Below are 17,203 nucleotides of genomic sequence, written 5' to 3'. Positions count from 1 at the left end.
AAAAAACAATTGATTTTACCTGACGAAGGTGAATGTTTTTAACTAGTAACATATTTCAAGCTTAAAGGGGGGGGGCAAGGAAAGTTTGAAAATGGTGTGGAATGCTCAAAGGAAACCTGTTTAGAACAATCCACAGATAATCTGAATGACTGGGAACAGGTGACAGTATCAGGACTGAGTTTAGAAGGGAAACACAAGCGTGGGGGGAGGTGCCGTTCACCACTTGGTTTAAATGCATGACCACATAGAGGATATTACCACATGAACTTACTACATTGGGGATGATTCTGAAAACTGTTTTCTGGTAAACACATCTGATTTGCAAAACATTGCATCACATGTTCATGTATGTTTCACAAGGTTTCAGTATTTTTTTGGATGGATGTTGTAACCAGAGATGAAACCTATTTTCATCATGACATGACAGAGATCAAAGGTTTATAAATTATTGTTTAATCTCTCAACAAATGTACCATAAACCCCACTGTGTGCTCTTTACCTTGGTTATTAATGCGGATGTTCATGGGTAGTTGGGCAGTCATGGCCAGCAGGTTGTGTTGCAGCAGCGCTCGCTGCAGCAGTCGGTGGTGCTCCTCGGCCGGCAGCGCCATCTTCTTCTCCGGAGGCTCGCCGGCCTCAAGTTTGTCCCTCAGCTGCTCCAGAGCCGCGACCTGAGCTGCTGCCTGGACAGCAGCCACCGAGTGACCTGCCAAAGCCCCCGCTGGCAAACGGGCCATACCAATTCCTGGTAGCAGCTGGCCTCCCTCTTCTTCTGATCGATCACCACAGTAAAGGAAAAAAAAATGGAGAACTTTAAGCAAGGAAATTCTAATTATTATTATTAATATGGATAAAACATGAACACTGAGATAACGGCTGTTTTAATGAATACAATAAATCGATATGTCTGACTACTCTAGACACATAAAGGGTGAAAAAACGGAATTTCAACTCAAAAATATAATTTATCCCACTTAATACACAAACCACACCTTTCTTGATCTTTTGGATGGGGGTCAACGAGGCCCCATTGGTGACCAATGGCAGGCTCACGCTGGAAGTGGAGAGCTTTGGTGATGAGAGCATGGTGGGTGTCCCGTTGGGTGAGTAGGTGAAGAGGGAACTGCCAAAGCTCTGCCGTCGGCCCTCCCGACGATTACTGTCGATGGCCGCCTGCAGCTCATTGGGGTTGCTGAGACCCCTCTTATCACATTCATAAGGGTACAGGTACTTCATGTATCTGGAAGAAACAAAATTCCAAGTTTTCGTACAAGATCAGAAACATTATCCATTGATGGATGGTAATGTATAGAGAAAGAAGGAGATACTCTTGAAACTGCAGGTCATATTCGCATGAAAACGGATCTGAGGTGCAGCTTATTAGTCACATGGTGGGCGCTAAGTGAAACCAACGACAGGATATGGCTTCAAACACAGAGGCTGATTAGTACCAAAAAAACCCAAAAACTGTCATTGACATCTGATAGCTGGCAATTCCACATGTCTGAAACACTTAGCAGAACAAAAGGATTATGGGTACAGAGTCGTGGCAACCGTAAAGTCAGTTGTTTCATTGATGTTTTTTTCAATAGTACTTAAATCGAATCAAATACATTAGCTTGTTTTGAGTGTTGAAAGACCTTGTGGGGTTTTTTTTATTTTTACTATGAATACGAATCCAAAACAAACCCAGAAAACTCCAAAATTCAGTTCAAAGAAGAAATCAAGAGTAAATTGTGGCGTGTATGTGTGTGTGAGTGTGTGTGTACTGACTGTGTGCGGAGGGTGAAGGCTGCACTGGTGATTGAGGTAGGCAGGTTGAGTCCTTTGGTGATCTCTCTCCAGAGCTTCTTGTTGATGACCTCCACCAGACCGCCCTTCTCTGTCACCAGTCTGTAGAGCATGTACAGATCCAGGACCTGCTTCGCCATGATGGGAATACGATTCACTGGGGTTCCTAGAATAACACACACACACACACACACACACACACACACACACACACACACACACACACACACACACACACACACACACACACACACACACACACACACACACACACACACACACACACACACACGCAGGTGAACAACAATCGTAGCAGTGATGCCCACACTTCCCTTTCCCCAGACACCTCTTTCAGCTCTTCTGAGGCGTTCCCAGGCCAGCAGAGAGACATAGTCTCTCCAGCGTGTCCTAGGTCTTCCCTGAGACCTCCCCCTGGTAGGGCGTGCCCGGAACACCTCCCCACAGGGAGGCGTCCAAAAAATAAAAAAGCACTATAATGGCAGGAAACATCATCTGAGATTAACGGTACAAAATTCCTTGCTGGGAAAAAAGGCACACTAAAGGTCGCCGTCTCTTAACCCTGACATGTAGAGGTCACTGTAACCTTTTTTTACCACGTGTTCTCCACTGATTGGGAGTCAGAATAATACAAACAAAGGACAGTACTCAACGCAATGAGACAAGGCCTAATCAATAGTTATTTTAACGTGAAGGCGTGATGCTACAGTGATCCTTACAACCTGCAGATGGTGCTCTCAGATCCTCGGAAAGGACTTGGCAGAGTCGCCAGTTCCTGTTGGCTCGAATATTGTAAACATTTAGTACTGCTTTTTCAGTTGTCAGCACATGTCTGCTGGTCTCTGATGTCAAACGCCGTCCTGCAGATCTGAATAAGCCATGAGCCGACTTGACAAGTGAGCGAGGCTGCTTGGTATTTATGTCAGATTGAATATCTCATATGAGCCATTTGAACATGTCAATACAACACATACAAATACATTCAACGGCCATGCGATGCTGTTTTTGTTGGTATAAACTGAATGTTTTTGACTCGGTGTTCATGTTGTGTGCAGCCCTGCATGGCGGCTGACTCAGCGGTTGCTAGAATGTGTGTGTGTGTGTGTGTGTGTGTGTGTGTGTGTGTGTGTGTGTGTGTGTGTGTGAGGGAGAGAGAGAGAGTGTGTGCATGCATTTTAGGTGTTGGCAGACATTCGTGTGGACAAGCAGTAGGATGAGAATGTAAAACAATCCACTTCTAGGCTCCGTGTGTCTCCTTTATTTATTGCCTGGGAATGATGAGGGGCTGTGCAGCCTTAAAGCAATCATCTCCAGAATGAATGAAGACCCCACCCATGTGAGCGAAAGACAAGTAGACGGTGCTGTGTCATATGTCAGAGAGAGGTGGAGTTAAGTGTCTCTGTGCAACACAACATACAGTGGGGAAAAAAAGTATTTAGTAAGCCACCAATTGTACACGTTCTCCCACTTAAGAAGATGAGAGGGACCTGTAATTGTCATCATAGGTGTACCTCAACTATGAGAGACAGAATGAGAAAAAAAATCCAGAAATTTACATTGTTGGATTTTTAAAGAATTTATTTGCAAATTATGGTGGAAAATAAGTATTTGGTCAATAACAAAACTTCATCTCAATACTTTGTTATTTACCCTTTGTTGGCAATGACAGGGGTCAAACGTTTTCTGTAAGTCTTCAAAAGGTTTTCACACACTGTTGCTGGTATTTTGGCCCATTCCTCCATGCAGATATCCTCTAGAGCAGTGATGTTTTGGGGTTGTCGTTGGGCAACAAGGACTTTCAACTCCCTCCAAAGATTTTCTATGGGGTTGAGATCTGGAGACTGGCTCGGCCACTCCAGGACCTTGAAATGCTTTTTACAAAACCTATCCTTTGTTGCCCGGGCAGTGTACTTGGGATCATTGTCATGCTGAAAGACCCAGCCATGTTTTACCTTCAATGCCCTTGCTGATGGAAGGAGGTTTTCACTCAAAATGTCACGATACATGGCCCCATTCATTCTTTCCTTCACATGGATCAGTCATCCTGGTCCCTTTGCAGAAAAACAGCCCCAAAGCATGATGTTTCCACCCCCATGCTTCACAGTGGCTATGGTGTTCTTTGGATGCAATTCAGTATTCTTTCTCCTCCAAACAAAAGAAGTTGTGTTTTTACCAAAAAGTTCTACTTTGGTTTCATCTGACCATAGGGCGTTCTCCCAGTCCTCTTCTGGATCATCCAAGTGCAAACTTCAGACGGGCTTGGACTGCCTTAAGCAGGGGGACACATCTGGCACTGCAGGATTTGAGTCCCTGGCGGCGTAGTGTGTTACTGATACTAGCATTTGTTACTTTGGTCCCAGCTCTCTGCAGGTCATTCACTAGGTCCCCCCGTGTGGTTCTGGGATGTTGCTCATCTTTTTGTGATCATTTTGGCCTCACAGGGTGAGATCTTGCATGGAGCCCCAGATCGAAGGAGATTGTCAGTGGTCTTGTACTGTATGTCTTCCATTTTCTTTCTTTTTGGTCTTGGCGGTAGTGGAGTTTAGAGTCTGACCTTTTGAGGTTGTGGACAGGTGTATTATACTGTATACTTCTAAGGAGTTAAAACAGGTGCCATTAAAACAGGTAATGGGTGGAAGACAGAGGAGCCTCTTAAAGAAGAAGTTACAGCTCTGTGAGAGCCAGAAATCTTGCTTGTTTGTAGGTGACCAAATACTTATTTTCCACCATAATTAGCAAAAAAATTCTTTAAAAATCAAACAATGTGAATTTCTGGATTTTTTTTCTCATTCTGTCCCTCATAGTTGAGGTATACCTATGATGAAAATTACAGGTCTCTCTCCTCTTTTTAAGTGGGAGAACTTGCACAATTGGTGGTTGACTAAATACTTTTTCCCCCCACTGCACACACACACACACGGAGAGATACATACCTCTTTTTTGCATGAAGCTGAAGAGATCATCAAGAAACTCTTTCCTCTTCGGATCCCTATCCAGTTCATAAAGCTGCGGGGAGGAAGAAGAACAGATGAAGGAGCAATCCATGATTTCATGTCAGATGTTGAAAATGCAACAAAAGAATGACAAGTCCGGGGTGTAACACAGTCACAAAAGAATCTGAACACACAATCATTGATAGAAATAATCATGGGTCCTCCTTTGCAGTTACTATGGCAACACATTCTGTAATGAGTGACATCAAGGTGAACCGTGTCAACACACAAAACAATATGCGGTCAATTGACAATGAAGATGCAAACATGAAGCTAGAAGGTCTGTCATGAGAACCTCTGATCACAAGAATAGATGGCAAAGAAAGAAACGGACTATGAACATGTCGGCTTGATGAGAACCTGATGTGGGTCCAGCTGCTAGCGGGGCCTCGGGCTCTGGAAAGTTCGCTGAAAGTTAGCAGTAAAAGTGGGGCACCCACTCAAAGGGAGGACAGTGAGACCATTGAGCCTGTGGTTGTTTTTTCCAGCTCCAGTTGCCACAGGGATAGTGAAATATCTTGGAGATTGGTGTCACACACACTTGAAACTAACAAGCACTACATCAAACTCGAGCGAGTCGTGGGGCAGTTTCAACAGATAAGTTGTGGATGCTTCGGTAGGTTCACGGTTAGATTTACCCGTCTAGACTAAGCACAAAGGTCTTAACAGCTTCACATCAGACAGTTAGGTAATGGAGTTTCACAAGCTCCGATTGGAAATGATAGGTTGTGAAACTCAATGTGGAAATGAGCACAATCAAACCACAACCAGGCCACATATTCTCATTACATATGACAACAAAAAGCATGCAGGACAAATCACAACCAGCCTTGGGCAGTTAATTATTCAGTCATGTCATCTTCAGATTACCACCGCTATATCCGCCGCCGGTATCGACAAACCATCAATGCTTTTGACAGCGTTACACTGGAATATCTGCAAACGGAGAGTATTTGACATCCAAAGGTTTCCAATCAAAACTCATTGATTGATTGGGGACTTGTTTCAGTGGGAAGCTTTGATGAAATTTATTCATCATGTATTTTGATGCAATCCTGTAGAAACACAGGATTGATCACGATTAATTTGAATCAACATTTGGGTAGTGAGATTAACTCTGACCTTCGAGCTGAACTTTAAGCTACTTTGCATTCAATATGTGAGGAGGACGGACAAGTCAAACTGCGCTCAAACGGTTCCTGTGTTTGCTTCACGCTCCCAACCTGAGGGAGTGAAAAGGAGCGGCTGGCCCGGCTCGCGTCTGGAATGACGGTGACACCAGTGGCCTCTAACCACTAACAGACTGTCCCACATCGTGGCCTTCAGCCCTCATTAGTGACACCAAGCTGCCATCAGATCTTATTATGCAGTGGGTGGGGTGAACTGAGGGGTGGGGACTGCTGGGGAATGAGGTGGAGGGAGCAGTGGGGGAAGGCCTGCTAATGTACAGGCCTTCTGCAGGCAAGGGGGAGTTTTAATTACAGGATGCATGCATTTTGTGAAGTGCCGCACCATAAATCTTGGAAATTACCGCTCCCATCCCCCCACGCTGCTTTATATGCTCTCGCTACCCCCTCCTCTGTCTTTGTCCCAATCACACAAACAAATGCTTCCCTAGTGGACGCTGGGAGCGCTGTCACATGGAAACAAGGGAGCAACACAGATAAGGTTCCTCCAGTGCTCCAGATGTGCTAACATGGCCGCTCACAGAAGCAGACCAATTCTGTTAGTCTGTTGAGATCACATGGGAAAAAAAAAAAGTTTACAAGAAAGTAGAAGTGGAACAGCAGAACGACACAGAGACGTACTGCGACAATTTGATTTATTGTCTCCCCGCCAGCTGAAGGAGCTGGAAGTCCACTATGAAGTGAGAACTTTGTTAAAACACTCACAGCATGCCTCCAACGACTGCATATCCAGTTTCCAGTCTCATTCAGAATTCCCTTTTAGACACAGTATCCTGCTTATATCCGTGAACACGGATACCTTCTGTATCTGTCCACCACATTTCTGGCGGAAAATTTCTATTTTTAAAGTTCCCCAATCAAAATTCGGGATCAATAACAACATTGGAGACGCAGTTTAAAAATACACACCAAAAATACAGCATCAAAATACAATATCTGGCAAGAAAACAAATCCTAAATTTGTCTTCTTTTTAATCAAATAATTTATTCATATCTGTAGCCGAGTGAAATTTCAGTGATATTTTGCGGCTCCTGTTAACATCATGAAACACAGGTTGGGTGTGGCATTAAATGCTGGCTATAATTGATGTGGCTTCACGCTTTAGGGCTGAGGCTCTCTGGTAGGTAACGGGATTATGAATGAAGCAGTTCGGCAACGGTTTGAATTTTCAGACACTGACGGATTACGTCCATGTTAACCGATAAACCGTCACATCACACAGAGGAAAATGAAAGAGAAATGCATTTATCAAGGTTTGTCTGGTGGCTGCAAACACACATTACTCTTCATAGAATATTCACTTTAAACATGCCAACCTGTGGCTTGGACAGAAGTGCATAATGGACCAGCTGCATTATGAGAGCAATGGCTGTTATTGGTCTGGGGGTTGGAGGAATCATACCTGACTAACTACCGCAATCAGGATCCCGTCCTACCGGAAAAACCGCTACCACCCCCACCCCCATTATATCCTACCATCTCTCTCCAACGCAATTTTTCCCCTATTGCATCTTTTATCTTTTAATCTCTGTCTATACATGTTTTTCTCTTTTCTTTCTCAAGTATAGCATAGAACCTTCATAAACACTGACACCACCGACACCCATGCACATATTTTTATACACTTCAAGGAAGTGGATGTGGGTGTGGTTATTGTAGGCTTACGAGGGTTTTCATGTCAATAGCATATGCGCTGGAGCAGGGGGCCCCTCCTGGATTAAAGCTCTGCTATTCAGATAAATGACAAGAAACTAGATAAAGGACTAGAGACAGGGCCAACTGGTAACGCTGGGAGCCCGTTTACACCCCTTTATCAAATTCCCCGCAGACAAAGAGCGGAGCTATCTGGTGAAGAACATTTAAAAGGCTTCTTCAACTCTAAAAGTTATGTTTACAGCGAATTAAATAAAAAGAAGCAGAGCAGTTTTTTTCTGGGGATGGTTAGACATTTAGCCGTCTGGTTATCTGCTAGAGATACATTATAATGACTATTCCATGTTTGACTGTTGTGTAATCGTTTCACAACCAGATTCTCCATGTAGGTCAAATAACATAGAAACAAGCCTTAGTCACAGAAAGCATTTCATACTGCTCATATAAAGGGCAGCCTGTTGCTACAGCTTTGTAGTCACCCGGTTGTGTTGGTTGTAGGTAATACTGTAAGGAACGGATGGGGGAGGGGGTCCATTTCACTGTTAATGCAAATAGACGTTCGCAAGCCAGCAGCATACAAGTGTCACATAGCATATAATAGAGGCTTTGCAACTGAAAACCAAAACTGAGAGGAAACCAGAGTATGGCCTATATGCTCCCTCACACCTGTCAATCACCTTGATCACAACAAAGTGACACCAATACAAACGCACAACAAACACAACTGGGGTCAGAGTTTAATGTGTTGCTCCTATCTCTATTTAAGCTATAAAAATAAATCCTCCCTTTTAGTTTTTACTACTGACTGGATATTTATCTGTCTACTAACTATACCAAAGACCTTGTTGAAATGAATGGATGCTTGGTTACAAACAATTAAAAATTAAGTTTGAGTTAAATTCGCTAAGTGAAAACCTTTTTTTTTTTTTTTTTAATGGAAGTTGTTTACAGGGGTTGTAAACAAGAGGGACCTTGTTCAGATTAAACTGCCTTGAAGAAAATGTTGGAAGATCAGTTTCACAACTTCAAATTAATATTTTCCTCTCATGCTAGAGATTAATATGAATTTGTTTTCTGCATATCCTCCCGCCTGATGGAAGGGAAAACAGTGGTTTTTTAAACTATTTATTCATTCATTTTTCTCCTTCAAGACGAGACGATCGTAAATGTCTTGCCTTCAGCTGCTTATCCAAATCCAGGTCACAGGTTGACGCTGGAGCCTATCTCAGCCCACACAGACAGAAGGCCCCAGGTGGAACTGAACCCAGGATTTCCAGCTATGAAACAACAGCGTTACCCACTGCGGCACCATGCTGCCTATTTAACAGCCATAAAAAGAGATAATGGTGAGTGGCAGACATGATATACAACACATGAATACATGGAGGAGGGAAGGGGGGGGTCTTGATACTGCGAATGAACACATGATCAGCCTTATTCAAACGCCGCATTGTTCCAAGTCAATGACCTTTGGTGAGTGTCATTAATGCGTCGAATCAAACACAACAATCAGATCAGTTGTCCCAGAAAGAAATGTTATCATAGAATGTGTCTGACTTTAATACCATAATGAAACGCCTGGCTTACGTTCCTCAGATGACAGATCTGTAATTATGGCTATGGAACATAACAATGTTTAAAAAGTTATGCGTCATCTCGCATCATAGCATTTGACTGATGTCAGAGAAGTCAGACATCAAATATCTCAAATCAAAAAGTTCATGAAGAGGTTAAGGTAAAATCCAATCCAGGTTTGTAAAAGTGGTTTATCAGCTCCCGTTTCAGTAAAGACAGTTTCTTGTGTACAGAGACATTTTATTTCTTTAGTGGGGTCAACCCATAACTCAATATAACTGAGCTGAGGTCTACATTCAGGCACATGAATCACTATCTAATTACATTCATCAATGTATGCTCTTGTTTAGGTAGATTCAGATTCCTATGTTTAAAAAAACAAAAACAAAAAAAAAACAAGCAGGTCAGAGTCAAAAAACAACTGAGGAAATGAACAACCTTTATGGAAATAATAGGTACAATAACAACCTTAAATAATGGGAGTCAGCGTGTTGTTGTTGTTTTTTTACACATTATTATCGCTTATTATTAATATATGGTATTATTCTTCATGATCCTACTTCATCTGCGATAATCCAACTTCAAGCCTGGACCAAAAAAGTTAAATTTTTTGTTTCTACAAGATTTATAACTGCAAAATTTGGGAAAGTAAATCAGAAGAAATACAAAAAATCCAAATGTTCTAAAACTAGTAGTGCAAGACAGAGTCAAGCCTGTATGTAAGCAGACTGGGAATCCAAAAAACATCACGGCATCTGATGATGTCATCTCTGTGTTCTGCATGTCCACAAAATCAAAATGAACCTGGCTTGACGTAACAAGCCAAGTTCTCCGCTGCTGTTTGCACGGCATTTTCCAATGATCACAACTTAATCAAACAATCTGTCACCGCCCGGCATGCACAGATATAAAAAAAACCAAACAGACAAGACTGTCTTGACAGACATGTAAGCAAACAATCAAATTTCTTCTGTCAAACACTACGCCCCTTTTTCACAAGCCCTAAAGATAATCAAGAAAAAAATTAGACACTACAGGCTGAAACATGAGATTAGATGCATGTGTGGGTCTGATGTTCATTCAAAATGCTGCTGGTGTTCCAGCTTGCAGCTGATGAGCCATTCAACCCGACTACTTCACATTGGCAGCACGAGAATTAAAATTAAAATCAGCCAACATCTCAAATAATCTAATCTGCAGCATTGTCAGTGGATTGAGTGAGTCTTGTCTCTATACGGCTCTGGGCATGAGATGTGTGTGGCAGCAACTAAGGATTATTTTCTCAAATATGCTGCATCCAGTGACCAATCTGTTGGAAACATGATCTGTTTATAGGAGTTCTGTAGTACAAACTTGGACATGCCAATCAGGGGTAATGGTTGTGTTTACTACGAGAAACAGGAAGTAAACCTCGTGACGATGCTTTATTTGCATTAAACTTTCACGGTGTGTTCTACACTTGATACACTGGAACTTACCCAGTTAGTAGTGGGTGTTCACTGGAGCCACATGACACAGGAAGTCATGTATAGCTTTATGGTAGAGTGTCCAAGAAACAGAAAATCCTCTGGGTCCGACAACAGCTTGGGGGGTTGAGCGATTGTACTAACTGTTTTTCAGAAATTGTGTTTAAAAAAACAAAAAAACACCCAACAATTTAAAGTTTGTTAAGTAAACAATGTGCTTGCTAGGCAAAATGTAATGTTCCTGCTGGGGTATGACATGATTGTGTAACTTATAGATAATTATAGATAATGAATTTACTTTTACATTAGCCTGAGGCAGGTTTTTTTTTTTTTAAATATTTAGGAGTTGGATTAGGCACACAGTCACTCATTACACGCTTTTATGTGGTAAGCATTAAATGATCCATAAGAGCAACAGCTTAAAAAGTACTTGTGATTTTGAGGTAGGTCTACTTACAAGAGTGTAACATATACTTTTCTGCCTCCCTGATTGACAACAGTACATGCAGCTTATTCTTTAGTTTCCTATATCGGTATTCATCCTGTAACGTAAACTGGGTCTGCTCCAACTGTCATCTTTATCTCACTCCTTCTCATTAATTGAAGCCTGCCTACAGAAAATTTTCTCTGACTCACTCGTCAAGCCGTCTCTTGCATCAACAATGTATTACTCATTAAATTGGGTCGAGGCAAAAAAAAAAAAAAAAAAGCCCCACCCTTGCTGCAGTGCGCTTGATTCGTCAAAGTGTATTAATATTGAATGTCGTACATGTCCATCTCGAGCCAGACTGACACTGCACGATGTTAGAACTCCAACGATACACCTTCTCTTGTGAGAAATAGATGGGGATGAAGGCGTCTGGGAGGACAGAGCAACCAGGCAGACACAGAATTATAATGGCCCACTACCTAAAAACTTCAGTCTATCTTCTTCAATTCAAAAATAAAGGTTTAAACAGTAATTCAATCATTTTCTTCATGTATGCAAGTCCTGATGTAGTCAAAATTTGACGATGCTCTTTACTCTGTCAGTTTGACGTGAAATAGCTTATTTGCTCATGTTCATTGGGAAAAATCACTTAATCCACACAGTTGACATCAGCATGACAGAAACTGCCCCAGCACGTCTCTAGGAACTGACAATGAATCCATCTTTGTCTCCTCTACTTCCTGGCATGTCCGTCCCATCCCCCCACATCCACACAATTAACAGCAACAATAAAGCAGTCTGATTGCAGCTGCCCCAAACTGTGTTTTATTGACAGGCAGGACCAAACACTGCATAATCCTTAATGACTGATTAACGTTGTAAAATTCGACACCAGTGAGTGCAGACGAGGAGCAAACAGTCGTTGTGATAGACTCGCTTTATGTAACGCACACCCTTAAAATAATACAAAACATTTGGTGAGCAAGAAAAAACAGGAACAATGACAGATAGTTTGCATAGCTGTTGAATTAAAAACCACATATGTGAATATTGTAATTGTGATGAAAAACAACCAGAAGTAATTTATAATATTACACATCCCACGGTCAGCCTTTCATCATTAGTCAATGTGAACGGGACTTTTTCATGGTTACAACATTAACATCTTTGATTTGAGATTAAATCTATCTCGGTTTGGTCATGAAGGCCATCAGCTGTGTTTCCAAACCCAACCCAAATGTCGCCTTTAATTTCCAGACACCCAAACTCTGTGAATTCAATGATTTTAAGGATATGGTTTCATTACAGTGTCAGAAATTCTGTGAGGCCTCAGCCTATGGGGCTTTGCCAAAGAATTTTTATGCTTGGCCTCTGTCGGATATAACCGGATATGTAATATCCCTTGTAGACATGAGGAAAAAGGTGAAAAACCAGTTGATAAAAACAGGACATGGAAGCGGGATCAGTACTATCCCGTGCTCTACATACAGTCCATTCCTACACCGTACTGTCAGTCATCATGGATTGTACATCTAGATAATAGTCAGAAATAGCAGCCAGCTTTCCCAAGGCCCTTAAGAGTTTGATGTATGACGCTGAAAGCAATCTGTTCAAACCACACTTCTAATGAGTAGTATCATGATGATGGATGCCAAAGCTGGGCAGGGCAAAGCTGTCCAGACGAAACGAGGGGAAGTGGGTGTAACAGTAATTAAAGATCATAAAACAGTGTTATTGATATTACCAGTCAGAACTTCTAGTACGGTATATGGCGTTCCCTGGTATCATCTCATTAAAACTGTGTTCATTAAAAACGAGCCTTGCTTTCCTAATCGTAAAACAGTCACGCCTTGATGACAATCTATAGAACTTTTGTGTGTAGGTTGGGGGGATTCCTTTATTCTTTTTGATAAAAAGTGAATCTTAAGAAAGATATCAAAAATTATTCAACTCCTTTTGAAACCAACAATGGGTGTAAACAAACAAGACAAAGAAATTTAAGGGGGCTGTTTACACATCAGCTGTTTTACCCAGATGCAGCACAATTTTGGGTGTTTTTTGGTGGTTTGTTTTCACAATAACAGTTTTAACAGGACCTAAAAACACACCTTTTGAAAATGGGCATTTGAGTGTCATCTTCAATGTAGAATAAATGCATATTCAATCATTCGTACAGATCAATGTATCCAGGGATACATTGCAAATGCAGAAGGTTTTTTTAAAAAACCAAAAAACCAAAACAACAACACAGGAACACACATCCATCTGTTGACACCACAAAGAGGGCAGATATCTGTCCACGTGGCTCATCAGACACCTATTGCCCTTGAAACTGTACAATTATGGACAAAAATGCACGTCAGGGAATATTAACATGTTATAGAAAGCCCTCACTCTGTGATATCATTGCGCCTTTTACTGTAAAAGATTGTTCTGTAATTACAGCGCGTGTATCTTCATTCATTGGTATGTATTTTTTATTCACATTTGCATATAAACTTTTCACAGAAACCTAAATTAGAGTCCTTTCCAACAGTAGGTGTGTTGTCTGAAGCCACACTTGCATGTTGACATGAATCCAGAGCGAAGGCACTGTAAAACTGTGCTGGAGGCAATCTGTGACCAAGTTGTTTTTAATGTGTTCATGCACAACATGCAGGTAAATGCCTTTATGCCACATCATTACCTATTATTAATTAGACATGTGGATTCTTTTGCTCTGAAGCAAAATATCTGGAGTCAAGGCAAATCCATTATCAATTCATACAGGTGGAAGTTTGAGCTAATAATCAATATTTATATCATAAGTGTGGCTACAGGATATAAACTCAGAACTCCTACCATGTTTGTGCAGGTGAGGCAGGCCAGCTAGGGGCTTGTCTAAGGAGTCAAATGTTTCTCGTAGATTATGGATCGGGTGTTTTCTGATACAGCGTGAGAGGAGAGTGCTTTGCTCTTCTCAATGTTTGAGTCTTTGACAACAAACACAAGATTCAAATCTTGAAAAAGTGCAGTTAAGTATTTTCTATCTATTTCTTCACAGAGTCACTCAAGAATGAAAGCTTTCAACACGGACCATCTTTTCAAAAGCATCTCAAGGCAACAGCGCACCAAGGTCGCCTTTGTCCAGGTGGATGCCTTCCATTCGGTCGTAGTATGAAAAGACCAAAGGCCTTTTGTTTGTCGACAACTCCGACCTTTTAGTGGCAATCTATTTTCGTTGCTTACATTGAACCACAAGGCTAAGCAAAGAGTTCCTTTTACAGTGACAAAAGGAGAAGAAAGATTAAAAAAAAACAACATAAGGGTCGCACGCAACAGTCGACAAGATAATGGAGAATTTGTGCAACTCTTTGTGGCTCAAAATAATTATTTCCTCAATCTATATAAGGGCCTCCACTAAGTGAAGCCAACGGAAGGCTGAGGAAGCATTAGTACAGAAACATTGTGAAATATTTCAATAAAATCTAATATACCGGTATATCATTTGACATAAGACAGGTGCCAAAAACCAAGACAGGTTGACAGAGCCAAGGTCTGTTTACATTCCCGTCCAACCCCCTCTCATCTAGTTATTGAGCCTCTGCCAGCATCCAATATCCTATAGCAATGCGTCGTCTGGCATCAGCCTCACGACTTCTCACAGCACGTGTCAAAACGAACATGTACTCCACACTCCACTTGGCAGTGCATCAAAAGCCAACACCAACTGACTTCCTGTTTTCTTTTCTACACCTACTTCTTCCCGCCTCTGTGCTGTTCCTCTGATTCACAAGATAAGACTTCCCATGTTGCCTCTGGCTTTAGTAAAACAAGAGGCCATTTAACCTCTGGTTGTTCTTTTGTTCAACACAGAGGAGAACACAGTGAACAAAATAAAAACTTCCTTATGATTCCTGGAATGACTCCAGATGATGCATGTCACGTGAGATTTAATTATTTACTGCTCTGACGTCACTTAGTTTGCAAAGTAATACTTAAATCCAAGTAAATTGAAGGAAAAAGTAACTCTTAAACAACAATAAAGATAAACGCAGGATCACAATTCAAAGATATATGATGTGGGTGAAATGGAATCCTAATAATTAATGATTTTGTTGTGTAGTAAATACTCCGTAGAGCTCTGAGCAGATTTAACTGTTCTTTTTAATTGGCCATGAAAAGCAACAATCGCGGATGAAATGGCAAAACAGAATGTTATACAAGTAACGCTGACCAAAAGGCTGGGATGAAACCATGCAGGTACACAAACCCAACAAGCACTTATCAGACAGCTGTATCAGCAGAAACCTGACTGGCAATCCCAATAAGTGTCGCTCCCAGTTGGCTCTCATTCGAGCTACACTTCCTGTAGCCACTAACGGCCCCCTCCCCCATCTCAAAATGAACATGTGTATGTGTGTGTGTGTGTGTGTGTGTGTGTGTGTGTGTGTGTGTGTGTGAGAGAGAGAGAGCAATTTAATGTTTAATGCCAACTCCCCTCCATTCACCCTGATCATGGTGAGTGCCATGAATTTTTAAAGACATCCCTACTTTACTGTCCATCTGGGCTCCATCTGCCCAGCCACTGGTGTTTAACACAGACACAGAGACACAAGAGAGGAGACTTCAAAGGCTTGACATGGCCTCTGGATGATTTCTGGCCCGGGGAGGATATTTATAAAAAGGGGGCAGTGAAGTGGGACAGTTATATGAATGTATACCGTAGCATTAAAGAGACTACGCATTAATGAAACCAGGTTGTAATTATACAACCATGAATATTGGTCGATAAAGACATACACTAGAGAACTCACAAAAGTGGACGACAAAAAACAGAATGAAAAAATACTAAGAAAATAGAGAATACTGATTAAAAGCCAGCCTTAAAGTTTGGGGAGTTTGTGTCTCATGTCTTTTCTGCTTTCCTACATGCGATACACTTGCAGTAAATACGTCTAACACAACCGTGCTATGACAATACTAGGATATTGGGGTTTCATTACGATGTACTTTCTATCATTTTGGCTGTTTGTAACAGAATACACAGCAGTACCTCTAAAAGGAGCGCAAAATACATAGTGCAACATGGTGAAGGAGACTGACATGGATATTTACTGGTCACCTATGAGGGAGGGTTACATCAGTATCACTGACATCATTCATGTTAGGATGAAATATTATCACAAATTCTCACTGCGCGCTGCCGCTGACAGATGCAGCACTGCCATGTCGTCTATCTTCCATGAATATCTTGGATTAATTCACTTAAAACCAGTGTCATCGGACAAATTTGCAGACAGCCCATTCTGGCTTGATTTAGTCTGACCTTTCGGGCAGGGCGTGGAGAGATGAAGGTTGGCTGGATGATCCACCAGGAATGCAGTTTGGCGTATGTGTCTATGTTGCATACAGCCGGGGGGAAGCCTCTCGTGGACGAGGAGTGAATGAATGTGTTTCCTCACCTACATACCACCTTGGACCAAGATAGGTGTGAAGAATGGAAGTTCAACTTATTCAAGAACTTTCCTTGCATTTAAATCACGGTGCATATCGCTCTGGGTTGACTCATTTTATGGCTCCTGAATGTATTACTAGCCCCTTTATGGAGAAAAAACCCACGTGATACATTTCATTGCATTTTTCCAGTCACGTTTATGACTAAAACTTCACACTCCTTATAATGGAGGGAGGGAGGGGGGGATCTTTGTTTTCAATGTATATTGTTGAGAGTTTTATTTATGGCTTTTACATAGACTGGGGCAGCAACCAGTGCTGCAGCATTACTAATATTGACACGGCTTAAACAAAAGACAGGGGCAGTTCTCCGTCTGAAGAGCTACAACTGCTACAGACCAATAGAGGCATGCAATGCTTTTGCTGAGGAACTGGGGTTCCTAGTGGCCACATTATCACCCTCCCTCAGGCGCATTCCAACAGCCTCCACCCACCTGCCCAAAAATAAACTGTACAATCTTAACCCCTTCCTTCCCACTCAGGGGCTTCCAAAACACTCTACCTACACATGATTTTACTCCACAGCACGTGGATATGTGAGTTCTAATGTCGCAAAACACAGCTCAGAGCCAGAATCCAATCACATGTCAGAC

General features: G+C 41.8%; 1 protein-coding gene across 2 annotated transcripts in view; it reads right to left on the bottom strand.

The window, feature by feature from the left end:
* The window catches only part of arid3a (AT-rich interactive domain 3A), a 44,956-nt gene that overhangs the window by 8,970 nt on the left and 18,783 nt on the right, over positions 1–17,203 (bottom strand). The window contains exons 4-7 of one of the 2 annotated variants that reach the window (XM_068320115.1): positions 4,743–4,815; positions 1,774–1,957; positions 993–1,240; positions 500–772 (exon numbers count right to left, since the gene is read on the bottom strand). In XM_068320115.1, coding sequence (XP_068176216.1) covers positions 500–772; positions 993–1,240; positions 1,774–1,957; positions 4,743–4,815 — 778 coding nt within the window. The remainder of the gene's footprint in view (positions 1–499; positions 773–992; positions 1,241–1,773; positions 1,958–4,742; positions 4,816–17,203) is intronic. The other variant, XM_068320116.1, reaches the window with a different exon arrangement.

The sequence above is a fragment of the Antennarius striatus genome, chromosome 7 (genome assembly GCF_040054535.1).
Source record: "Antennarius striatus isolate MH-2024 chromosome 7, ASM4005453v1, whole genome shotgun sequence".
In the NCBI taxonomy this organism is placed as follows: Eukaryota; Metazoa; Chordata; class Actinopteri; order Lophiiformes; family Antennariidae; genus Antennarius; species Antennarius striatus.
This window is presented reverse-complemented; position numbering and strand designations above follow the sequence as displayed.